This window comes from Triturus cristatus, chromosome 3_2 (genome assembly GCF_964204655.1).
Source record: "Triturus cristatus chromosome 3_2, aTriCri1.1, whole genome shotgun sequence".
NCBI lineage: Eukaryota > Metazoa > Chordata > Amphibia > Caudata > Salamandridae > Triturus > Triturus cristatus.
The window spans coordinates 1032904644-1032931908 of NC_140584.1; the positions used below are offsets into that span (position 1 = coordinate 1032904644).

General features: G+C 44.1%; 1 protein-coding gene across 2 annotated transcripts in view; it reads right to left on the reverse strand.

Annotated features, from left to right (window-relative positions):
* LOC146859048 (septin-4-like) overlaps window positions 1-27265 on the reverse strand; it is a 328318-nt gene that overhangs the window by 144494 nt on the left and 156559 nt on the right. For both annotated transcript variants that reach the window (XM_085649678.1, XM_085649677.1), the window contains exons 4-5: window positions 1680-1773; window positions 758-844 (exon numbers count right to left, since the gene is read on the reverse strand). In XM_085649678.1, the coding sequence (XP_085505804.1) occupies window positions 758-844; window positions 1680-1773 (181 nt within the window). The remainder of the gene's footprint in view (window positions 1-757; window positions 845-1679; window positions 1774-27265) is intronic.

Consider the following 27265-nt stretch of genomic DNA (forward strand, 5'->3'; position numbering starts at 1 on the left):
GTGGGTTGGGAGTACCCTCATTTTAAGGGGGTACTCCCGCTCCACCAAACTCTAACCAAGGCTGCTTGACCAGACCAGAATGAAAGCTGGCTCTGCATAATAACAAGGTTGGAGAATCATAAAACGCTCAAGAAATCAAGCATTTTAAACCCACTGAGAAAGGGCTATGTCTGTGGCCCCTGACATGGTGTCAGATGAAGAGGGGCAGGCAAGTATTGCATCCCAGACTGTGCATGCAGACCTTGTGCTACGTATAAGTGGTAAGAACTGCTCTTTAAATCCCCTTCTAATGGAGCCAAGGATTTTTATTGCAGATTTAATAACCCTTAGTATGAGGGAGTAGAAAGGCATAAGCTTTATAGCCACAGACAGCAACCAGACAGGGAAAGGCAATCGATGAGATCTTGGAGCAGGCTGCAAAGTGTCTCGAGTAGAAGGAGCCAACAAAGTGTCTGTTTCAGATGTTGAACAGTGAAAGGGAGCATAAATAAAGCAACCAGTGAATAACATCCTAAATGAAAAAGTTGCTAGTCTCGCTGCTGCATGCCAGGTGCTGGTAAATCTTATGGGGTGAGATGGCCTGACAGAGCAATATCCTTTCCTGTAATCTCAGTTAGTCTTTTTCATCCAATTCAAGATGAACCTAGGAAGCTAGCCTTTGGTGATATTTCTAATGCATCACAAATATTGGTCTGAGCTTTAAATCTATAACCCTACAGGTCTGCTGGTGATCTGATGGTTCTCCCTCTATTCATACCTTCTGCATTCAAGAATATCCGGTCTTGGTACAGGTCAGTGAGGAAGAGGCTGTTCACCAGCGTGGACTTTCCCAACCCAGACTCGCCTGCAGGAAGCAAAGACAAAATCAGCTGTGTCTACAGAAAGGTAGTAGAAAAAGGCAATCCAAAATCAAGGAATAGATGGGGTAAAGAGTAGTAGGAAAGAGTATGAAGAAAGACAAAAATGAGAATAAGAATAAATTAAACTAATTGGGAGTAAGCTAAGGACGGTTACTGCGTGATTAATATGGGTAGTCAAACACTGATACACTTGGTGCAGGCAGTGGACCGTATTAGGTGATTGCGCAGTTGGGCAGAACTTTGAACACATTAATTAACTGGGCTCTACCTGGACACTTTTCTTGGCCCTAAACAAGTAAGCAGAAGAAGAATTGTTGGGAAGATCCAAGTATTTCAGTAGGACCTCTGTTGTAATTGACCAAGCAGTGCAATCAGGACATTGTTGAAAGAACCAGAGGGACCAACTTTGGCATCAAGGCAAACTTTCACAGTGGGAAGCCAGGGTATTGATGGAATCGTTAGAGTGCAGCATTTAGCAGCTACATGATTCGCTTGGAGGAGGACTATCTTTCCTTTCGGAGACTCTTGAAGACCTATCTATTCCCAACTGACTAATCAGTATTCTCTTCTGTTGATTTGGTTCTCAGCGCTGGGAGGCCTATGGGTAGCCATGCGCTTTATAAATGTCTCTTTCATTTCATTTCATTTCATTTCATTAGCAAACAACAGCATATTACTTGGAATAAGAGCCTTACAAGCTAACACAGGGGCTCAATCACACTTTTATTCCTGCAAGGGAATAGGCAAGGAAAGATGTTGCGCCTGCAAGATATGTGAACAAAAGTACTGCAGAGGACTTACAGTGTTGCTTACACTTACCGGCCACCATGACGGTGAACTCAAACCCTTTCTTGACAGATTTCCGATGAACCTGGTTAGGAAGAGTGGCAAAGCCGACATATTCTCTAAAATCCTGCAGAAACAGCAAAGGAACAGTAGGGTGACCAAAAAAAGAGTATGGTGACCAAAGAAACAGCAGCGTGACCAAAGAGGCTTTAATCAATGAACAAGGCACCAGACCCCCACACATCCAACCCATTAGACGTTGCCTCAGCAGTCATGTAAATGCTGAATCTGTGTCCATCCTGCCCAATTAACTTCTTAGAACCAGCGCTGCTGAAAGCACTGCATGTGCTGCCAAGGAGATTCCTATTAAACATCATTCCCAACAGAGACATATATATTAACTTGATTCTCAATGCAACCATCTAATATCAGCATCAATCATTACTAATGGTTTACAGTAATATGCCATCATGTCATTTAGTTTTTTACATTTTGTTCATTAGTTGCACATCGTGGCAGCTTCAGCATGAGCTGAAAAGTTGCATTAAGCATATGATCATGTCAAAGGACGAGTGAGTGGTAGCAGGATGCTGTCTGCCTCAGAATAGACCCTTCAGAGGTCTACCACTAGCATCAAAAGAGCTAAATGACTCAAGGGCCCAGTGAAACAATCACAGTGGGCACAGCAGCAGAGTAACACAACACTCAACTAGTTAAAATGTAATGACATTTTCAATAGAAGAGTGAAACCAAACCATGGCTTCATCTCAGATGAAGAGGTCATGTCAAAGCAGGACTACATCATCAACAGAAGAGGTGTGTCCTTTTCATCAAAATGAGGTCATGCTTTATTGATGATAGAAGAGCTGTATAAAAGTGTGGATTACACCATGAACAAAAGAATAATACTCAAACAAAGCATCATCCTAAACAGAGAAAACATATCAACGAATGACATCATCATCAAGAAAAGAGCTGTATCAGATTTAGCAGTGCTGCATCAAAGTGTGACATCATCATTAACGGAAGAATCATTCCAAAGCATAACATCATTCTAAAAATAAGAGTCACATGAAATCATATCCTTATTAAAATGTAAAAAGTTGTACAAAAAAATGACATCACCATAGTTGTAACAGAAGAGCTGTCTCAAGGTGTGGCATCTTCATGATCAGAAGATCAAACCCTGGCATCATTGTCAACAGAGGAGATACATCAAACCATCAAGCATGCTGTCACCATCCCCTTTAATAGAAGATGTTGGGAATGCCCTGCCCTGTGTGCACAAACTGCCTAACTGTGATCCTGTATATTTGATTTTGGTCATGCCATATGCATTGACCTAGACCCGATCTGATGACAATGATAGATTCTGGACCTAGTCCTGACCAGGGAGGGATGCACCAAGTTCATCCTCATAGTGACCGAGGACTGTTGTCCCGGTCACGGGCTTCATGCTGGAGCACAATGGAGGCAGCACATCATATTATTGAATTATAATGATAGGCTTTCTACGTGTGAAATATGAATACACCTCTACTGGACCATCATCTAAAGTTCTGCTGCTCATCAGGAACTCTGAATCCTAAACTCAGCATCCCATGTCAGAAGTAGTAGTTTGTCATGCAGTGCATGCATGCTAGAAGCAGTAGTGTGCCATGCACGAGTGCTGTAGGTCTGCTGGTTTCATTTTGGTAGCCCACAGCCTGGACCAGAGTGAAAGATGGAGGAGAGGTAACTTTCTGCAGACAGCCTTTGTGTATTGCAAAAGGAACAAATGATGGACAGAATGCTGAATAATGCAAACATTCACCCCCAGTCACAAAGATCTGGATTTAATCCATCATTCTTTTACTCACCACGCCACCCCAGTTTGAACTCAGCCATATGCAAATCAGTCTTGACCCTATTCCTCATGGAAACAGACGAGCCCGAACTGTTAAGTCAGGTCCTCCCTGGAGAAGAAACAAGCATCCCGGGACCGGTTTTGAGGTATCACCCTATATCAGCCAGGTTAGCTTGAATTCAGTGGCGCAGTGAGAATGGGACCCAGGTCTGGACATACACTTCCCACTTAGGGTGACAAAAGCAAAAGGAACAAATAATGGACGGAGTGCTGAACAATGCAAACATTCACCCCACAGTCACAAAGATCTAGATTTAATCTATTGTTCTTTTGCTCACAACGCCACCCCAATTTAGACCAAGCCATATGCAAATCTGTCTTGACCCTGTTCCTCATAGGAACAGTCCGCTCGAACTGTCAAACCAGGCCCTTCCTGGATCAGAAGCAAGCATCCTAGGACCGGTTTCAGGGAATCACCCTATATCAGCCAAGTTAGCTTGAATCCAGGGCGTAGTGAGTACGGGACCCACGTCTGGGCATACACCTCCCACTTAGGGTGACAAAAGCAAAATGAACAAATGATGGACGGACTGCTGAACAATGCAAACATTCACCCCCGGGTCACAAAGATCTGGGTTTCATCCATTGTTCTTGCGCTCACCACGCCACCCCAATTTGAACCCCGCCATATGCAAATCAGTCTTGACCCTGGCCGAACTGCCAAGCCAGGTCCTCCCTGGATCAGGAACAAGCAACAAGCAAGTTGTCAGGGTATGCCCAGACGTGGGTCCCTTGCTCACTTTGCCACTGATTCAAGCTAGCCTGGCTGATGAGGGGTGTTACCTCCAAAACTGGTCCCAGGCTGCTTGAATCCGGTCCAGGTAAGATCTGGCTTGCTAGTTTGGGCTGGACTGTCCCCAGAAGGAACAGGGTCAAACGGGCAACCAGCCGGGTCTGAACTGTGGTGTCAAAGTGAGCTAAAGAACAATGATGGATTCAAGCCAGATCTAATAGTGACTGTGGGTGAGTGTCTTCGAAGTTTCAGCGCTCCATCCATCATCTTGTTCTCTTTGTTTTGCTCACTCTAAGTTGGCAGGGTATGTCCATACGTGGGTAGCTTTCTCAATTTGCCACTGGATTCAGGCTTGCATGGCTGATAAGGGGTGTTACCACAAAACTGGTCCCAAGATGCTTGTTTCCGGTCCAGGGAAGACCTGGCTTGGTAGTTCAGGTTAAACTGTTCCTGTGAGGAACAGTGTCAAGACTAATTTGCATACTGTTGGGTCTGAACTGGGGAAGAGAAGTGAGATAAAGAATGATGATAGATTCCACCCAGATCTAATAGTGACTGGAAGTGAGTTTCTGAAAAGTTTCAGCGCTCCATCCATCATCTTGTGTGTGTTTTGTGTATTGCTAGCATCTCCTTGTGGGAGCACCGGACACTATAGAGACTTTGGTGAGGAATGAGGAGACAGGCTACCCTTAGAAGTACCAGGACCCTTTCTGGAACATGGGTCTGGAAATAACTCGCATTACAGCTGGTATATGGTGGATGGCAGGGGGTAAAGGGTGGGGCCTGCAGTGTCTGTTGATAGAGAAAGAAGTCCTTTATAGGGGCCTAGATTCTTGTTTCTCTTCCTGATTTCTGTGAGGAGGAGTCAAAAACAGCTCTTTGTACTTTTGTGGTAGGTACTCCACCTGGAGACTGTGTTGCTGTGCAGAGCATCCTTGTAGACAGAGGTCAATAAGGGAAATTGGCCTGGCCAGGACACATCAGAGGAAAACTGCTCCAACCTGGTTACAAGGAACAGACCTGAAATACACATCCTGCCGCTGCAAAAGCAGTATAAGGATGGGAGCTCAAGACCCATCATTGTTCGTTGTTGTGGTCTCTATTACTGAGGAGGCCGTACTCCGCACAGTACTCAGGGACTACGAAGCAACCAAGAGCTGATGTTGCACTAACAGTCAACTCCTCGGAGGTGAAGGAAAAATGCTTGGGGTATGATCTAAAGGAGGAATTACTGATGGTCCTGAGTGCCAAGATATCCTGCTTGTGAGCAAGGGAAGGAAGCACCAACACTGCAGGAGGAGAGGATCACAGAAGGGAGAGTTGCAATTGACCCTAGTGTAGGGTCTTTACAACAGAAACTCATGAAGCAAGAATGCTGAAGGAACTGCTGTACTGATGGGTCAACCAGTGTGATCGTCATGACATATTCCGTTCAGAACCACCAGGCTCCTGAGTTGAGCCTGACAGAGGCTTGGATAGGCTACTGCTGGGGGCCCATGTACCCTGTAAGTGGACTGTGGGACTTTGACAATGTCAAGTCTGTCATTGGGTGGAGACAAGTCCTGATGTAAGGGGACTAAGTGACCGTGATACTGCCAAGTGGGTCGAGACCATTCCTGAGGGCTAAAGGAACATAGAGGTACGCTGGGGGGTACCACATGAATATTCAAGGTCATCGCTTTGATGCAATCTGTGTCGCACATAGTGCCCCCTGTGCCAAAGAACCATCATCAGCTTGGGGCCACAACAAGCCGAGGTCTGCAGCTGCCACCCAGAAGAGGGCCATTGTCAGAAGCCATTGCTCGTGCTGTGACCCTGGAAGAGACGCGCTGAGTGGCTTGCTGCCATGCAACCGGAAGAGGACTGCTGCATGCTATCAGGAGGCTCATGCCTGCAGCTGGTGAGACCCTGCTGCTGCAGGAAGAGTGAATGCGGCCTTGCACCTCTTCTGGACTGTGGCCCAGAGCTACTAAACTGAACTTGGTGAGAGACTGATCAGGCCTAGGCCCTGGGGACTGCATGCTAACCTAGATACAGGAGAAGTGAAGCACAAACCGCATGCACCAGTTTACCTGACTGACCTTGAGCCTGATACAAGGGGGGTGACCCAGTACCAGAGGGGAAGAGTGACCAGAGACAGGTGACGGTCCAATCAGTGGAGTCCCTAAGAGCACCAAGCCCCGCACCTAGAAATAGAGTATTCGTGCATAACTGAATGTGTAGTGGCCTTCTATTTTTTGTGGAATAAAATAACTTTTCTTTTCATAAAAAGAGATGAACTGGACTGGACATTTATTTTATTGGAGGTGGTATTGATTCTTCAGCCTAAGTAACCCCCACATCAACCTCCTCGAGAAGTCTGTGACTAATCCTCTAAGCTATCACTGAGAGTCAAGTGCGGAAAGAGTTGTACTAATCCCAGTTTGCACAGCCATAGTAGGGCTGGCACCAAAACAGCAGAGGTGAAAGGCCTCAACCCCTACAAGTGTGGCCCATTAGCCCCTGCCTGCCCCAAGCCCTCCAAAACAGGGTCTAACAGAAGCAATGCAACCTCGTCATGAACAGCAGAGCCGTATGAAAGCGTGATGTTCTACATAACAGAAGTTCCATATTAAAGGAAGAGCAGGTTCAAAGCAAAGCAAAAATCTATTTTATTCTAATTGGGGATATTTGTGAAGACTGAACACTCCTTGATAGGCAGAGCTATGAGACCTGGGGCGAGAGTCTCATGGGTACACTTTTGAGAGACTCTATTTGAGCTTCAGGCGGAGGAGGCCTTTCAGCCTTGGGGTGAGTTCCTTGGTTTTTCATAAGCAGAAGATGTCCCTTCGAAAGTGAATGGGCGACAGGGGACCCATACGTTGGGGCCTGAAGAGGAGTGCTTCGAGTTCCTTTCATCTGCAGGGAAGCCAGTTTGATCATATTTGCGAAGTTCGAGAAGGTCTGTTTGTCTGTATTCATTTCCGACCTGGGCCCTTCTATCCCAGCTGGATGAGACTGAGAGTGGAGCAAGATCTTTCACACAGTGAGTTTGGATACAGACTGCTTGATGGCTTTTGCTTTAAATGGTATGCACATATTTTGGAGCACAAATCCATGCTTGACGTAGAATCTGTTTGTGGGAGCATGCCACAAGGCACACTCCCACGAGGAGGACCTCTTTCTGCAGCAAGAGAAACAAAGGGGTCTGGAAAGCTCACTCATGTTTCAGGTGCTTGTTTCAAGGAAAGCTTCCTGGTGGGAGACTCCATGTAATGGGGTAGGAAGATGTATGTGGACTCATTTATTTATGTAGTTCATTAAACACAGTAATTCAGCCATCATAACTACAGAAACAAAAAATATTGCAAGCATGGACAAGGCCAATAGCGTTGGCTTTCGTGTGGTGGCAAAGTAGAGGTACATTACAGACTAACAACCATGGAGGTATCAATACACGTGGAACAAAAGGCAGCAGGGGACACAGGATGACAGGCATCGGTGGAGCACAGACTATTGTGCAGCAGACCCGCAAGATGGTCTGCAGTGGGGAGCACAGGATGATGTGCTAGAAAGGAGCACATGACAGCATGGTATGCATCAGGAGAGCAAAGGGTAATCTCTTTGGGAGACAAGATGTTGATGTAAAGTTGAATGTCACTAGTGGCTTATATTCAAGTGTAATGCTGCAATCAACACAGTGATTGTATCAAAGTGTTACATCCTCCTCAGCAGGGAGTTGCATCACGCTGTGATATCATCATTGACAAAAGACCCATGTGAAAGCATTACATTGACCTCAGCAAAAGAACCATGTACCCGTGTGACGTTATCTGCAACAAAATAAGTCATATGCAAGGCATCTTCATCAGTGGAAAATATGTATACAAGCATAAATTAGTGAGCAATAGTGGCAACACAACAAAACATGGCATACATTGACAGGAGGAGTTGAGTCTGCGCATACCAGTACAGCTTAGGGTTTATCCAACCTGGAGCAGAGGCTCTTGGTTGATTTGCTGAATGATCTGAAGATAGTGATATTCTTCGCAACTTAACTGGTCTAGATCTTTCAGCAGCATAGAGGGGTCTTTCCGCCATCAATATAACACTGCTCTCTTCTTTTCTAGCAAGAAAGACCCAAATGGAAGGCATGCCTACCAAGACAAATCTCCTTTATTTATAAGATGCACCGCACGTTCCAAATGAGAGGAACTTCTTACTGATCTGAGGTGGACGATGCACACATTGTGTGAATAGTGGCTAGACGTGAAGACCCTTTCCAACAAATCCTTCAATTTATGACGAGTACATCCTCTTTAAGAAAATCATAACTCCATGCTCATCACAATAGCTTTTTATTATATATCTTCTTCTCCATCAGCTTAGTAAGACAAACATCTTCAACAGAAAAACCATATTGAAGCATATCATCACTTGAGGGAGGGTATAGTGAAGCATAAAACCAAAAACAAAAGAACCATGCCAAGGTACAGCATGAGAGCATAACCAAAAGAAGAATCAATATCTAGGAACAGTGGTCCTCCACACTGGAACATAACTGTATATCATAACATAGAAATACAAAGACATCTATGTTTGTGTAACAAAGTTGAATTTTTATATTGTAATGCAACGAAACATCAGAACATATACAGTGGGGCAATTGTAAACCAACGAAGAAAAGCAAAACTTGCCAAACTCAGGCATAAAGCAAGGTGGCCGAAGCACAACTGAACATGTAGGCCATGTATGCCTGGCATTGGTTGGTGACGTCTCTTGTTACGGCATTATCCACGTGAATCTCTCACCGCCCTAAATTTCTCGGAGGTCCAGAGGCTCATTTCCATACCCAAAGCTCCGTTGAGGGTACTGGTATGCTTATTTGGAGCCTTTACATTTTCTCGGATCCCTGGAAGGCTGTTACCCCAAATTAAGGTTTGCTGTTATTTGGACGAGGTATTATTCTCAGGCATCATTTCAAATGTCCTGATGATGATCCTAGTTAAAGGGATCGAAATGTCGTTGACCAAAGCACCTTGACACTCCCCAAAATATACAGCCATTTCAAAGTGCAATGGTGTTATTTGTACATTACATGGCCTACATGTTCAGTTGTACTTCCGCCACCTTGCTTTATGCCTGAGTTTGGCAAGTTTTGATTTTCTTTGTTTGTTTACAATTGCCCCACTGTATATGTTCTGATGTTTTGTTTCTAAAAACATTTTTTGTATTAAAATATAAAAATGTAACTTTGTTACACAAACATAGATGTCATTGTATTGCTATAGTTATTTTCTAATGTGGAGGGCCACTGTTCCTAGCTAGATACTCAGACGCAAGGTCCTTCCATATACGTGGGTGCCCTTGTTTCTTCATAGTATAAAAGAAGAATTACATCAAATCATAAATCCATCATCGCCCAATAAGGTCTAACAAAACATAACCACAGCCGCCATCTTATATATATTGAGGTCAACCATTGCCTTGGAAGGAGCCATATTGAGGAGAATCATCAACGCTACCCAACAGTCAGCAATATTGAAAACTGCGGACAAGTGTTATCTGACACAATACTGTTAGATGCTGTTTCCTGATTGGTTGGTGGATTGTGAAATGATTACCTAGAGTCTGACAAATCTTTCGTGTGAACTGAGGCGCCACAGCCCTGTCACCATGTTCCTCCTTTCCTGCATAGTATGGTGTTGTAGGACAGAACCCACACTCTGTCTTCACCAGTCACCTAGAAAATGGCCGTTCTAAGGATGCCTCGGGAAAAGGCAACTGATCTGTAGATGTTTCCTTTAGACTTTGGTTGGGTTGTGGCGAAACACTATTATAATTTCAAATGTTTGTCATCTCCTTTATTATGCATATTAGGTTTGATTATTTTCAATTGTTCCTGCAAAAACAGTGGTTAATTAATTATTATATCATTTAACAAGCAAACTGCACTGAAAAATTATATTCCACAGAAAAAAACAGCACTAATGTCCCTCTAATTAGCTCCCCCCACACTGAAGACCTTTAGAACGACGAGACATCACTCTGTGCAGGCAGTACACGGGGCACTCTCAGATCCATCCACTTACGAAAAGCCACATCAATACATCAGAATCAACCCCCTGTTTGAACAGCCGAGTCAATAATGTGCATCATGTCTAATAAAATGCAGCACGCCAGGGGCATTAATTGATTCCCATCAGGACAGCTAGGCCTAGACATCTATTTAACGCACTATCCCTTGTTCTGCCTTCCTCTACCACCACCACAGACCTCCAGCACATACCACTAAAGACAGAGCACTTCGGTGCGGTGGTTACACAGATACACGTTTTCATATATATGGTTGTTTATGCCACTGAGGTGAAATTAATGTATCCCAATAACATTTGTTATTTACAACTGTATTAATAAACACACAGTCACAACTTTACTACTACAGTGCAAACGTCTACCTGGAGTAAAGCAAGATTGACACGAGAAAAACACTTTTTACTGCCTCACAAATTACATGTAACACTTGCTTTACACAGGTACTAAACCCTCTTAATAGTCATGGGATCTGCACAAATGTGACCCCTTGCATTCAGCTTTTTGGTGGAATCACTTTTGGTAAAACTAGTGCATATGAAAATATACCATGGCATAAACCTTATATGTAGCTGCACTGAGTATAAAATGCTTTTTATGACAATCGTTGGGGGAGGGGAGTGGCACCATGGTCCACACTCAATAATGTTAATAAATGTGGTCCTATACTGCCAACTTGATGTTCTGGTGACATTTACAAACCACTCAGTCTTCCGCCTTGTGGTGTAAGCGGGATGTTAAAAACAAAAGGAGATGCAAAGGGCTAATAAAGGCCCAGCACACACGCCCCTGGGTTAGACTGAGAAACAGAAAGGTGTGCAGTTCCTAAAGGTGGTAGGTCGGTGGTGTCCTGAATGGATCGAGTCCAAAGGTTCTGATCCTTCAGGACCAAGAGCCCTCACTAACCCCGAGGGGTGTCATGCTTTATCAATGGGCAGCTCCTCATTGGGCTGGCGCTGCAATGCCCAACGGTCCCTGCAGGGGGGCTCTTTACCGTCTGTGAAGTGTGGATGTAGTAGTGAGGGTCAGGCGTGTGAGTAGAGTGGTGAGGGGTGTTTAAAACTAACTCTATGGATACATAAAGGAGATTTTATTATTTATTCAGAACCCTAGGTTATATTAAAAACAAGTGTGGGCTACAGTGGTTATAATGGACCACATAAGCTCTTGGTATTAGTGAAGGTGAACATGTTTCTTGCCACTAAGTCTAAAAAGATCAAGGCAATTCGTCGGGACCGTGAAAAAACCCATTGAAACTACTCCTAAATAGACAGCTCTATGCACCAGTCTTACTTGGTGCCTGGCTGTCCCAAGTGTAGAAAGGATATTGTGTACCTTAAAGCAGTTCAATGTACCAACCGTTTGATGCGGAACGGAGGGCTCCAATGAGCCGAAGCGGAGTTGCGCTGATGCGTCCTCCCGTGGTTAGTGATCGTCGCAGGTTGCGTACAAGCTACCCGTTCCTCAGTTCGGCTGATGAAGCATGACACCCCTCAGGATGTGTGAGGGCTCTTGCTCCTGAAGGATCAGATCCTTTGGATTCGATTCATTCAGGACACCACCGACCTACCACCCGTAACTAGGATGTTACCCGAAACCCTCAATGGCAATACCAGATCAAATTACATGCAACCCGTTCTCTTTCTCTCTAAATTCGTTCAGTGGTTGTTGAGAATTTAAGGAAATCCAAATTTGTATAGCTGCGATTGTGCCATCTTGGGATTTCGTTTTCACAGTAAAAACATTAAAAAAAGAAAAGGGGGCAGGGTAGGAATACCGTGATCTCCCTCGCACAGCATAAAAGCATTTTGTTTTTATTTGCAAATGCTGCTGTGAATAAAAAAAAACAATTGTGAGCTCCCGCTCTTGTTTTAATTGTAGCCCTCAGGTGGGCCAGGTCCCGTGGGCATTCGGGGTTTAATTAAAAAATTTAGGGTTTGCACGGGCCCCCTCCAAGGGCTAAAGAATGCCCCGGGGACAACCGCCACCCCGGGGCTAATTTTAATAGTAAGCTGGGTGCCACATGGAGCTGCCGTGCTCCAGGAGACCACCACCTCCGAGGGTCTACAAATTGAAAAATGATATAGGGGGCCACATGGACCCCCTTAGCCCAGGGGCCACCACATCCCTGGGGCTACAAATAAAATGCCTAGAGAGGGGTGTGTTGACCTCCCGAGCCCGGGGGACCATCACCTCCCCGGGGCTTTTAAATAAATTGAATACGGGTGGTTTGCAGAACCTCCCGAGCCCAAGCACCACCAACACCTCGGAAAAAAACTTAAATATGGAGCGGGGGATGTGCTGCCCCACCCGCACCCCAGCGACCACCATGTCCCCAGGGGCGGCGGCGTGGCCACCATCCTGGAGCCATATATGGCCCTGATTACCGCTAGACCTCAGGGCCGGCTCCTGCTATGTCCTGGGGTACCCACAGCTGTTTGCTTTTGATTGGTGGGAGCTTCGACATCTCATACCAAACAAAACACATCGGTTCCAGCGGGCGGGAGCTTTCTAAGTGCTCCCGCCTGTTGGAAATGGAGGTTTCATCTCTTTCCCTGCCTGCACACATGCGGGGAGAAAGAGATGACATGATTGCTCATGTATGGAGGGAGCTGCCTTTCCAGCAGCTCCCTTCGTGCATCAGCAATGCAGGCTTCCGCAGGTGGCAGGGAGCCGGCAGGGACTGCAGGGGCATTTAGGTACTGGTGACTGGGTCCCCTTTGTAGGCTCCAGAGTACCCAGCATTACAAGGATTGGATCCCTGGGGCCGAAATCGGCTGGGGAGGGGGCCACACGCCCCACCCACTGCATCGTGGCTGTGCCCTGGGGAAGAGGGTCTCTTGGGGCCGAAATAGGCCCAGGGAGGGTTGCTGCAGGGCCTGCTGTTCTTTCAATTCATAAATTAAGGCCAAACCCCAGGGGATGAGGTCCCAGGGTTAAAATTGGCCGGGGAAGGGGGACCACACAGCCCTCTCCCCCTTTTTAATATATATAAATTGAGGCTGGGCCTCCAGGGATGGGGTCATCCAGGTCGAAATCGGCCCGGGGAGGGGGCTTTGTGGTCCCCCTTCCCCATCCAAATGTGGCTGGGGAATCGGGTTCTCGGGCTGAAATCGGCCCGGGCAGAGGAGGCGCATGGCCTCCATGCCCACTGAATTATGGCGGGCACCGGGGGATGGGGTCCCCAGGCTCAAATCGACCCTGGTGAGAAGGGGCCGAGTGGCTCCCTGCCCCCATTAAAATGTGGCATGGCCACTCACACAACTACTCACAGCCAAACACAGAGACTCACACACCAACTCACAGACCCACTCAGACACTCAAACACCCACTCACAGACCTCCTCAGACATTCACACACCCACTCAGACCCACTCAGAGACTCAGGCACCCACTCACAGACCTACTCAGACACTCACAGACCCACTTAGACACACACACATCCACTCACAGACCCACTTAAGAGACTCACGCACCCACTCACAGATCCACTCAGACACTCACTTAGACACTCATGCACCCACTCATAGGTCCACTCACTCATGCACCCACCCACACATACAGTGCAGGCCCTCCCAGACCCACTCACTCCCACACCCACTCATACACCCATTGAGACACTCACACACTCAGTCACACACCCACTGAGACCCTCTTGCAGTCTTTCACACAATGATTTTCAAAGGTTACAGTTAGGATATAAAAAAAATGAAAACTTGGAAATTGACTGAAAAATCCAAAGGTTACAGGGACGTTATAGTTAGGAAATAGGATTAAAAAAAACCTTAGAAATTGGCTAAAACAAAACAATGGCTACAGGGACGGTATAGTTAGGAAATAGAATTTAAAAAACCTTAGAAATTCACTGGAAAAAAGTTAGGTTACAGGTATGTTATAGTTAGGCATACATTTCACTCATACAAAACCAGTGAACTTCAGCGGTAATAGTTACCTGAGCAACTATAACTTATGCTCCCACAATGCACTGCTTGTGACCTCACATATTATATCACTCATGACATGGTCAGTGACATCACTTATGACATCACTGATGTCATTTCAAATAACATCACTGATGACATCATCCACAGAACCACTCTCACACCGTCATACACCCACTCATACACCCACACAACCACTCACATAACCATACAAGTGCTCACACAACCACTGACTCCTCCATAGAGCCACTAGCACACCCATTCACTCACTCATACAACCATTCACTCACCCATACAGCCACTCATACAACCAGTCACTCACCTATACAACTACTCCCACACAGACGTATTCACCTACACAGCCACTCAATCACCCATACAGCCTTTCAACACAGCCACTCACTCAACCATACAATCACTCACACACTCACTCACACACCCACACAACCACTTACATATCCATTCACACATCCATACAAACACTCCCATATCAATTCACTCACCCATACAGCCATCCACACAGACACCCACTCTCCAAAACAGCCACTCATACACCAACTCATTTAACCAAACAGCTACTCAATTACCTATACACCTACTTACACTCACTTACATACCCAGTCACTAACTCATACAGCCATGCAGTAGCTTGGCACGAGCAGCCAGGCTTATCTCCAAGGCAAATGTGTAAAGTATTTGCATCCACACTCTCAGGAACCCAGTGATAACACCACAAATGGACTCCACACGAGTTTCATATTTTTTTTTATATGTTTATAAAAAAAGATATATGATGAGACCACACGATAAAAATCCAACATATGCGTATTTGTAATATTTCACCTTGCCGGTTATTTAGGCCAGCAAGCCCTTGTAGGTTCTTGCAGTATTAATGAGTCATTCTCGATGATCTAATGCAGTCCTAATGCAATGCTATGCAGATCGAAAAAATAAGGCACTTCGTAATCCAACAATCAGGCAGTTCGTAATGCAAAAATAAGGCACTTCGTAATGCAACAATCAGGCAGTTCGTAATGCAAAAAATAAGATACTTCAGCACCGATCGCAGTGCTCTGGACGGTCTCTATGCCACTCTTACAGACTTGCCGTCAGCTACTGCCAAAACATGCCCTCTCTCGTAGACCACACCCCGCCCCAGTCAGCGACACACGCACGTTCGCGGAGCATTACCTGTGGGGTGCGATCTCACTCTCCTCTCTTCGTGGCTTGGGCCTCCGGTGCGACTTTGTTAATCTTGGGCAGTGGAACTCGGGCCCCCGACGGGGATGGTTCAAGGTCTCTCCTTGGCAAAGGCAGGCTCAGGCCGGTGGCACAGCTCCTCTGGGGATGCTGGTCCGGGCCGATGGCAATGAAGATCACAGCACTTCTGGTCACTTTGTTGATCGAAGCAGAGAACAAGGCTGCTCCGGGACACACAGTCACGGGGCAATTCTCACGAAGGTCTCAGGCTGCAACAGGGCACATGCACACAGCGTCGCTGAGACTCACTTGATCTCCAGGTGTACACGATCACATGGCAATCCTCACAAAGGTCTCAGGCTGCATGAAGCACACGCACACAGCGTCACTGAGGCTCACTTGGACTACGGGTGCACACGATCACAGGGCAATCCTCACGAAGGTCTCAGGTTGCACGAAGCACACGCACACAGCGTCGCTGAGACTCACTTGGACTCCGGGTGCCCGCAATCACAGGGCAATCCTCATGAAGGTCTCAGGCTGCACGAAACACAAGCACACAGCGTCGCTGAGACTCTCTTGGATTCCGGGTGCACATGATCACAGGGCAGTTCTTACGAAGGTTTTAGGCTGCAAAAATCACAAGCACACAGCGTCGCTGAGACACACTTGGAAACTTTTATGTTTCTGAGTTTCCACAACAGGGAGGCAGCTCTCCTTGGGCCCTGGGGGACAAGTTACTTCAGGACACATCACACAGCAAAGTCCTTTCAAGCAGGGGGACACAGCACACAGCAAAGTCCCTTAGCCTCTCCTTGGTTAAATCAGCAAACTGCAGGCCAGCCCCAGAACACACAGCAAGGGGCAGTCCTTTCCTTCAGTCTCTTCAGCTGTTTCTTCCTTGACAGAGGTTCCTCTTGACCACAAAGTAGTTTCAATCCTTTTCAGCCTTGATCAGTCAATGTTCAGGGGTTTCAGCTCTTATAGTTATACCCCTAAATGTCTTTGAAGTCTTTGTGTTCAGGGGGCACTGACCCCTGTCTAAACCAGTTCTGGGTGTCTCCCTGCCAGTGACACCTTCTTCCTTTGATAGTGGGGGTCTGGGTCTTCAATCACTCAGCAGGAGATGGAGCCATTGTTTTATGGCAGCAGCCCAGGCCTCTTCACCTCCAGGGGCAACTCCTCCCCCCTACACTCCAGATGCAGATTACCCGTGGCTATCTCACCTACTCCTCCCCTGGGTCAAGACCCAGATCCTATCACATTCAAATCCAGGCAGCCAAACCACAACCAGGCAGAGACACACAGAATTGTTAGAACAAAAAAACAGCCACTTCTAAAAGTGTGGTTTCTAAATACGCAATTCAAAAACCACCTTCACGAAAAGACGTGTTATTAAATTGTGAGTTCAGGCACACTAAACTTCACCTCTCCATCTTAAGCCTATGGGAAGATAGGCTGGAAACATATTACACAGACGTCCCCATTCTGTCCTAAGGGCAAGATGGCCTTGCAACAGTGAAAAACAAAATAGAGAGTATTTCACTGTCAGGACATGCTACACACCTTAGTACATGTCCGACCTTTCACATACACTGCACCCTGACCAGGGGGGTACCTTGGGCCTACCATAGGGGTGTCTGATGTGCATAAAAAGAGAAGGGTAAGGCCTGGCAAGTGGGTGCACTTTTCAGGACAACAAGGCAGTTTAACAAACTGTGTGCAGGCACTGCAGTGGCAGGGCTGAGATCTCTCTTTAAGGCTACTGGTATGGGTGGCACAATTAGTGCTGCAGGCCCACTAGTAGCATTTGTATTACCAGCCCTGGCACACATAGTGCACTTTACTAGGGACTTTACTAGTAAGGGAAATATACCAATTATGGACAACCAATTACCATAACACTTTATACTGGGAGCACTTGCACTTTAGCACTGATCAGTAGTAGTAAAGTGCCCAGAGTCCTAAATCCAACAAAAACAGGTCAGAAACAATACAGGAGGAAGGTGAAAAGTTCAGGGATGACACTGAAAAAAGGGCCAAGTCCAACACACACCCATACAGCCACTCACACACTCACTCACACACCCACAAAACCACTCACATACCCATACAATTACTCAGACACCCACTCACAAACATATACAACCACACACACAACCATTCACACACCCACAGCTAGCAAGAAACCCACTCACTTACCCATAAGCCACTCAAGCACACATTTGCACACCCAGGCAGCCACTCATGCAAACATTCACACACACATACAGCCACTCAGACACCCACTCACACACTGATATGGACACAAAGCCACACCGATCACATATGTTAGAAATAGTATCACTAATTAGTAGTGCATTGCGGGGGCATAGGTTATAGTTAGCTCAGGTAACTATAACTGTTGAATTTCACTCATTTTGAACGAGTAAAATGTGAGTCTAACTATAACGTCCCTGTAACCTTTGTTTTTTTTCAGTTAGTTTCTAAGATTTTTTAAATTATATTTCCTAAATACAACGTCCCTGTAACCTTTGGCTTTTTCAGTAAATGTATATAGGGTGTGGCTTAACGTCTAGGGCGACTGACTTTGAAGTTAGGGAATAGGTTCGAGTCTGGTGGGAGCTCAAACATCCTGTGATTCTGGGCAAATCACTCAATATCTTGTGCCTAAAAATTAAAGTGTCCATCTGTAATGCAACTGGTGAGCATGTAAAGCGCTTTCATACCTTTGGATCTAGTTTGTGCTATGTAAAACGGCATTAAAAGAGGATATATACATATGTGTGTGTGTGTGTATATATATATATATATATTCACTGAAAAAACCATAGGTTTCACACATGTTATAGTTAGCTGGACATTTTACTGATAAAAAACCTATGAAATTCCCCCGTTATAGTTAGTGCAGGCAACTATACCTCACGCGACCGCAATCCTCTGCTGATGCTAATACTGTATTTAGACACTTATTTGCCCATGTCTTCTTCCATTAAATTTTAGCTATACATATATTACAAATATTTTTTTTTCATAAAGACACATATGTCATCAGCAGAGGATTGCGGTCGCGTGAGTTATAGCTGCCTGCACTAACTATAACGGGGGAATTTCATAGGTTTTTTATCAGTAAAATGTCCAGCTAACTATAACATGTGTGAAACCTATGGTTTTTTCAGTGAATTTGCAAGGTTTTTTAAATGCTAATTCCTAACTATAACGTGTGTGAAACCTATGGTTTTTTCAGTGAATTTGTACGGTTTTTTAAATGCTAAGTTTCTTTACGCCATTCGTGGCGTGCGCGCCCACTTAACGCAGTTCGTTTCGTACGCGCACGGTGCGCGAAGCGCACCGTGCGCGCACACTGAGCACGCGGTGCGCTTCGCGCACCGCGCGCCCACTTTACGCAGTTAGTGCCGTGCACGCACGGTGGGCACGCGGTGCTCTACGCGCACCGCGTGCCCACGTTACGCTGGATGGGCCATGTACGCAGGATGCGCTTCACGCACCGTGCGCACATGGAGGGCATATTACGCGCTTCGTTGTGCAAGGTAAGCTTTTACATTTTCCTTGCATACGGGGTGGGGAGAGTATTGTTAATTTTTTTTTTTTTTATATTTTTTACCGTACGCGTACGGTAAGCGTAATCGCCTATTTTTCGAAAAAAAAAAATATTGAGTTTTTGGCCTTGGGGGTTCTTTGGGGACACCTTCATCAAGGCTAGGTGGTTAGGAGCAGTCTAAACAGCTCCTTTATATGTTTTTTCCCTTTGTTTTTCCTCCCCCCCTCAGAGTGCGAGAGAGAAAATGGCGGCCGCCGCTTCCTGGTTTCGACCGATTCGAATGTTTACTAAGATCTAACAGCCAATCAGAATCGCGCTCGCGCACGTCACCGTACGCGTACGGTAAGCTTACCGTAAGCGCACCGTAAGCGCACCGTAAGCTGCCACAGATATATATATTGATTTAAATGCTATTTTCTCAGGAACTACTGAACAGATTTACACCAGACCTACAAAAGGCACTTCCTTGACCTGAGGACTACCTCTCTGCCAAATTTCAAGTAACTCTGTTCAGCCGTTCGGGCTGTAGCTGTGTCTAAAGGTCCTATGGAAAAATGCATGGGAAAAATGCGTTTTGGGACCCCCCTTTTTTCTCAGCCCCCGCTTGACGAATCCCCCCGAGACTTTCAGGGTAGGAGCGGAGCGTAGCGCCCCACCTATTTTGAAGATTTCGCGAGGATTCGTCGACCGGCGCCAAAGTTATTCTAAATACAATGTTGCGGAATTCCTATGGAAACAGGGTCCTAACTATAACTACCTACTGGCGACCGCCAGTAGGTAATATGTATATATTATCTACTGGCAGTCGCCAGTAGATAGTTATAGTTAGGACCTATTTTCCATAGGAAATCCGCAACATTCTATTCCAAATAAGTCTGGCGCCGGTTGACGAATCTTCGCAAAATTTTCTAAACTTTTGGCCAGCTCTGCTCCGCTCCTACTCTGAAAGATTCGCGGTGATCCGTCAAGTGGGGGCCGAGAAAAAAGGGGGGTCCCAAAACGCGTTTTCCCAATGCAATTTCCCATAGGATCTGTTGTCGCAGCTACAGCCTGAACCGCTGAACGGAATGACACCAAATTTGGCAAAGAGGTAGTCCTCAGTTCAGACTTGTGCCTTTTGCATAAATGGTGTGAATCTGTTCAGTAGTTCCTGAGAAATTTAGGGTAAAAAAGTTAGCGATATCTATGGCCGGGGAGGATCCGTGCACCCTACCCGCACCGTAAGCGCACCCTCCCCGAACCGAGCGCGCACCCTCCCGATCGCGCGCTGAATGCTAATTGGCTGTCGAGTGTCTGTCTACATTCGACACCAGGAACTGTTGGTGTCCATTTTCTGCCTTGGTAGAAGCGAGGCTGAAGAAGCAAGGGGAATAAGTGTGTAAAACATATAAAGGGGGCAGAGTGGAAATACTCTGACCCTCTAGAGGTGCTTAGGGGGTTCCAGAAAGACCCCCTGGGTCCCCCTTTTTAAAAAAAAAAAACTGAAAAATGCGCGCAGGGTGCGCGCATCCTAACGCGTTGGGTGCATGGATTCTCTCGCGTTGGGTGCGCGGATCCAAGGAAAAAAAAAATGAAATTTTTGGGAGATAAAGATCAAGCTTAAGTGTTTTGTTTTTGAGTGGCTCTTTCATTCATTGAGAGTTTTTAGTACTTATAAGTAAGTACCTATACAGAGTCTAAAGTTGTTGAGGAAGACTCTGTTTCCTTCATCAGTAAAGTGTACTCCATCTCTCCTATACATCTCTTGCATATGAAAGCGCAGATTTTTATTGTAAATGGACCCCATTCTATAGTCTCGGAGAAAAGCAGAAACCGATTTATTCACGTTTCCTAGCTTTCTCAATTTGTGGACAAAAATGATCGGACCAGTTCCATTTCTGCCTTTGGCATATGTTAGAATACACAAAGGCAGTTTTGGGGAAAAGTGAAATCAGTTCTGCAAAGGTGTCCTTCATAAGGATTTCCAGACCTACCCCAGTCAAAGTGCCTAGGTCATTGCCACCACAGTGCACTATTATGAGGTCAGGGTGTTGGATATGCATGAAGGATTTCACCAATGGCATCAATTGGTGCCACTTTAACCCTCTCTGTCCAATCCATTTAATGTCTACATTTGGCAAACCTAGGTCTTTGCGAATGCCTTTGTTTTCTGCATACCTTTGGCTCCAGAAAATATAGCTGTGTCCCACAATCCACACTCTAAGCATCTTGAAAGGAGGTCTGGATGCACTCAGATGGTCTCTGTAAATAAAATGGCAGTTTGGAAAGTAAGATGTTTCTAAAATGGTGGCTAAGATGCAGTTTTGAAAAAAGACAAGAAATCATTGGTTGTTTGACAACCTTCTACACTGAAAGGTAGGGTGTATATTTCTGTTTTTAAAACGCATGATTCTTATTGGTTAACAAAAACTGATTGTAAGGAACATTATATATGATAAGCTGATATGTTGAAAAGTCAAGCACACTTGCTGTCTTGATTAGCAACATTGTGTGCTGAACTTGTGACCTGTGTGCTCAGTATAGTGTTCCATGACCTGTTTCTATGGTAAAGGGCAGAAGGCAGATTGGGGGAAGGGTTCACATTTATGTCATTTGGAAAGGGTTGAAATGTTTAACCAATAGAAATGTGTGTTTGCTTTTGAATTTATGTGGGAAGGAATGTGATTTGATGTTTACATGTATATGTGTGGGAAATGAGAGGGAAACTTTGCCATTCTTTGGTTCTGCTGACAGGTGCACAGTGCAGAGATTCTGTATAAGAAAATCCGGTGTGTGACTGATATCTGGTGTGTGACTAATATACTTCTTAATCTACAAAACAACTTGAAAGGTGAGTTATTTAATTGTGAGGGGATGTATGTAGACTATTTTGATTTTAATCAGACTAATGTATTTCTCCTGCTAAAGTGTAGGGAGTTCTTTTTTTCTCTACAATCTTGTTGACAGTGTGTGTGCATGTAGAAACCATTCTGTGATAAGCATTTGTGTTTTTCATGTGTTTGCAGACAGATAACTGTGCTGTTTTATATTTTGGTAGAATTAGAAACCAGTCATTGTTTATGAATTTGTGAAATGAGTTATGTTTCTACACTAAAATGTAGTACTCCTTCTAGATGAAGAAATCTGTTTTGGTATAGTGCAAGGGATAGTGTTGTTTGTCTAGAATCACACAGTGAGTCTGTGTGCATTTGGGAAGCACTGTGAGAGAAGCATTTGGTAACATCGTGTATTTGCTGACAGATAACTGTTTTAAAACCTGTCATGTTGTCAAGTTTTAGTAGCATTAGAAGCCAGTCTTTGCTTATGCGTTGATTAAATGAGTTAGGCTTTGACACAAAAGTGCAGTCCTGAAATAATTAGATTGTGTGCAGTTCCCTTACCACTTCCACAGTAGTGAATGAGTTTTGGTAAACTCCTAGGGATAGTGGTTGTTGCGTAGAATCACACTGTGAGTCTGTGCATTTGGGAACCACTGTGAGTGAAGCATTTGGTAACATTGTGTATTTGCTGACAGATAACTGTTTTAAAACCTGTCATGTTGTCAAGTTTTAGTAGCATTAGCAGCCAGGCTTTGCTTATGCATTGATAAAATGAGTCATGCTTTGACACTAATGTGCTGTACTTTAATATGTAGATTGTGTGTAGTCTCCTTACCCCTTGCACAGTAGTGAATGAGTTTTGGTAAGCTGCTAGGGATAGTGTTGCTTGTCTAGAATCACACTGTGAGTCTGTGTGCATTTGGGAACCACTGTGAAAGAAGCATTTGGTAACATCGTGTATTTGCTGACAGATAACTGTTTTAAAACCTGTCTTGTTGTCAAGTTTTAGTAGCATTAGAAGGCATGTTTTGCTTATGCTTTGACTAAATGAGTCAGGCTTTGACACAAAAGTGCAGTCCTGAAATATGTAGATTGTGTGCAGTTCCCTTACCACTTCCACTGTAGTGAATGAGTTTTGGTAAACTCCTAGGGATAGTGGTGCTTGTCTAGAATCACACTGTGAGTCTGTGTGCATTTGGGAACCACTGTGAGAGAAACATTTGGTAACATAGTTTATTTTCTGACAGATAACTCTTTTAAAACCTGTCATGTTGTCAAGTTTTAGTAGCATTAGAAGCCAGTCTTTGCTTATGCGTTGATTAAATGAGTTAGGCTTTGACACAAAAGTGCAGTCCTGAAATATGTAGATTGTGTGCAGTTCCCTTACCACTTCCACAGTAGTGAATACGTTTTGGTAAACTCCTTGGGATAGTGGTTGTTGTCTAGAATCACACTGTGAGTCTGTGTGCATTTGGGAACCACTGTGAGAGAAGCAATTGGTAACATTGTGTATTTGCTGACAGATAACTGTTTTAAAACCTGTCATGTTGTCAAGTTTTAGTAGCATTAGAAGCCAGTCTTTGCTTATGCATTGATAAAATGAGTCATGCTTTGACACTAATGTGCTTTACTTTAATATGTAGATTGTGTGTAGTCTCCTTACCCCTTGCACAGTAGTGAATGAGTTTTGGTAAGCTGCTAGGGATAGTGTTGCTTGTCTAGAATCACACTGTGAGTCTATGTGCATTTGGGAACCACTGTGAGAGAAGCATTTGGTAACATTGTGTATTTACTGACAGATAACTGTTTTAAAACCTGTCTTGTTGTCAGGTTTTAGTAGCATTAGAAGCCAGTCTTTGCTTATGCATTGATAAAATGAGTCAGGCTTTGACACTAAAGTGCAGTACTTAAATATGTAGATTGTGTGCAGTACCCTTCCCTCTTCTAGACTAGTGAGTGAGTTTTGGTAAACTCCTAGGATAGTGTTGCTTGTCTAAAATCAAACTGTGAGTCTGTGTGCATTTGGGTAAGTATTGTGAGAGAAGCATTTGGTAACATCGTGTATTTGCTGACAGATAACTGTTTTAAAACCGGTCATGTTGTCAAGTTTTAGTAGCATTAGAAGCTAGTCTTTGCTGATGCATTGATAAAATGAGTCAGGGTTTGACACTAAAGTGCAGTACCATGTACTATTCTCTTCACTGCGCCAGAACTGAAAATTTAAAAGTTTTACCCAGGCACTGTCCTAGCAGTAGTCTGATGATTTAGTCAGTTTCCAAGTACTCATGTTGTGAACCATACATTACCACATACACTGCTTCAAATGTCTATGCAGTATGCATGCAGTCTTCTAACATACTATACACTTGTCTTTCACACCTTCAATTCCCTAGTCAGTATCCATACAGTCCAGCAAACATCCTGTCACTCCCTTGGCACTCCTCTAGTGACCCATTCAGTACCAAGTACTAATCCATTCACTGTACCAAAAGCCAACCACTTATAAATTCACACAGGCACTCTCCTTGCTATACTCTAATCATTCAGTCAGTACCCAAGTACTTTTGCAGTGAGCCAGGCCTTAGCACATGGACTGCTTCAAACGCCTATCCACTATGTATGCAGTCCTCTTAACCACCTACACAGTTGTCTTTCACACCTTGAATTCCCCAGGCAGTATTCATACACTTCTAGCAAACACCCTGTTACTCACCCAGTGTGTCTCCTTATAGTACTGTAATCATTCAGTCAGTTAGCATGTAGTCTTTTTGTGAGGTAGGCTTTAGGGCATGAACTGCTTCAAAGTAGTATGCACTATGCATGTAGTGTTTTAACCATCGTCACACTTGTGGTTCAGGGCTATAGTTTCTTAGTCAGTTTTTATATAAAATGTGTTTGTACAGTAATGGAATAGTATAAATCTGAAAGTTATTAATATACATTTATTTGTGATTCTTTTTTACAGATACTGTTTTTCAACGTTAAAATAGAGAAATCATGCCAGAAAAAGAAAAGAAACTCAAGAAAGGCGCAGGAGTGTTTCTCATCCGTTTGCACTCTTCTCGTGCAAGATTGTTCGGATGAAGGGTCCTTAGGTGTTTCATCATACTTGCGGTGCCGCATGAGTATTTCTTGTTAGGATCCCCTCGCGACAGCACTCTTTTGCAAATCTTGCATGTGACCAAGGTGGCATTGGTCTTTGTTTGCCCCTCGGGAAAAGTAAAAAAATTCCACACCACTGAAGAAAAACGTTGTGGGCGTGGTGCCTCCTCCAAAAATTCATCCTTAGATTCGGTGAATATTTTAAAGCGGCAACATTTACAGTTTTTGTAAGTTAAACTTATATAATTTTGTTAGCCATAAGCATTTTATATATGTGTGATTTGTATCTTGTGGTATTTTACTGAGAATAGCATGTTGGTTTTTTTTTAACAATCGTTCTGATTGTTTTTTTTTTGCCCGCTGTTAAGTGATGAGTACGATTGAAATCACTATTTCTAGTGAAATTCAATATATTCTGAGAACAGCAAAAAAGGCAAACAAATTACTTTGTGGAAATTATGTTGTGTTGTAAAAAATGTATTATTACATGTTCTAATTTTTTTTTCTTTTCTTTCGCAGATCCAAATTTTAAAATAAGCAATTTATATGAATTTATAATGCAATGAAAATCTGAAAAAAATGTATACCATTTTTTATTCCTATTATTGTGAAGGTAAGTTTAACTAAGTCTCAATATGCAGAATGAGGAGGTCTGCAAGAAGCTACAAAGTTGAAACACGTTTCTAAAAACACTCTGTTTATACCTATGTAGTTTTGAAATCTGACCATAATCAGATATCATGTGACCTGCAAAAAAAGAGATTTGAGGGGTTCATGATATTTCCCATTGTACCTACTGAAGGACCGCAATCATTTCAATCATTCTTCTTTGAACATCTTTGCAGAAAAAACTCTGTGCTTACCTTCTATCATTCGCAAGGAATTTTAAAACCGGAAATATGTCACTTTTTGTAACATAGTTATTGAGCAAGACACTCTTTCATATTTACAAAGAGAGGAAAAGGCACTCTGTGCACTTTTTATACTCCATGTAAATACAACCTCATTATGCACACCACTTTGCGTTGAAAGGGTGTTCTATAAGTGTTGTTGTGCATGATTGCACTGAATACTCATAGAACAAGACACATGTCTAGATTTATCAGAAATCATAAATCTCGATATGTGTGTGAATGCTGCACCATTCTAAAATTGGTGTAGGAAAGCACAACAAGGAGAATTGTTTTCATTTCTCCACATTTTTATATCTTCAATGCATGCTGAAATATTCAGCATACATTGAAGGAGAAAAATGCATTTTCTCATTGTTTTTGTGCAGGAAGGTGTGTCTTCCAGCAGAAAAACAAACAGCATACGACACAGATATCCTTGCACTATGGTGCAAGGGTGCCTATGTCACCACATGGCTGCAGTTTAAGCAGCCGTGCAGAGAGAAGCATAGATTTGCAACATATTTATGTACATATGTTGCATCCCTGTGCTTCGGAAGTACTACAGCACACTGCAGTTAAAGAGGTTACTGTGTGATGCTGCAGCACTTCCTCATAGTTCTGCACTTATACATTCACCATACGCTACTAATGCATTCATTCAGTCAATTACATACTACACATACATTCATCTAAACTTTCACACACTAACAAAGAAATGTAGCTCTTTTTTTAAACCAGGAAAGTTAGTTCTTAGAAGAACTTTTTTTTTCTTCTTTCTTCTTTTATATATTTTTTGGGGTTTTTCTAACAATTTTGTGATTTTTTGGGTTTTTCTGGAAAAAAAAACAAAAAACAAAACAGGAGGAACCAAACAATGAACTTCAGGGAACAAAAAAAAAAAACTAGCAATTGTGACGTTCTTGCCGGCGGCAGAACAAATCGATCGACTGCTCACCGAAGCACAAAGTCGCATTGCACTTAGGGCAGAGCACTTTTAAAAATTGAAATTGAGGACGGATGTCCAAGTTTTGGGCTGATGGATGCACTCTTGAAAGTGCTCGGCTGCGATGAGGTGGAAGGCGCAGGAGCAGGAGTGTTTCTCATCCGTTTGCACTCTTCTCGTGCAAGATTGTTCGGATGAAGGGTCCTTAGGTGCTTCATCATACTTGCCGTGCCGCACGAGTATTTCTTGTTAGGATCCCCTCGCCACAGCACTCTTTTGCAAATCTTGCACGTGACCAAGGTGGCATTGGTCTTCGTTTGCCCCTCGGGAAAAGTAAAAAATTTCCACACCACTGAAGAAAAACGTTGTGGGCGTGGTGCCTCCTCCAAAAATTCATCCTCAGATGAATGAGGAGATGCAGGTGATGCCTGCTGCCCTGAAGCCATTTT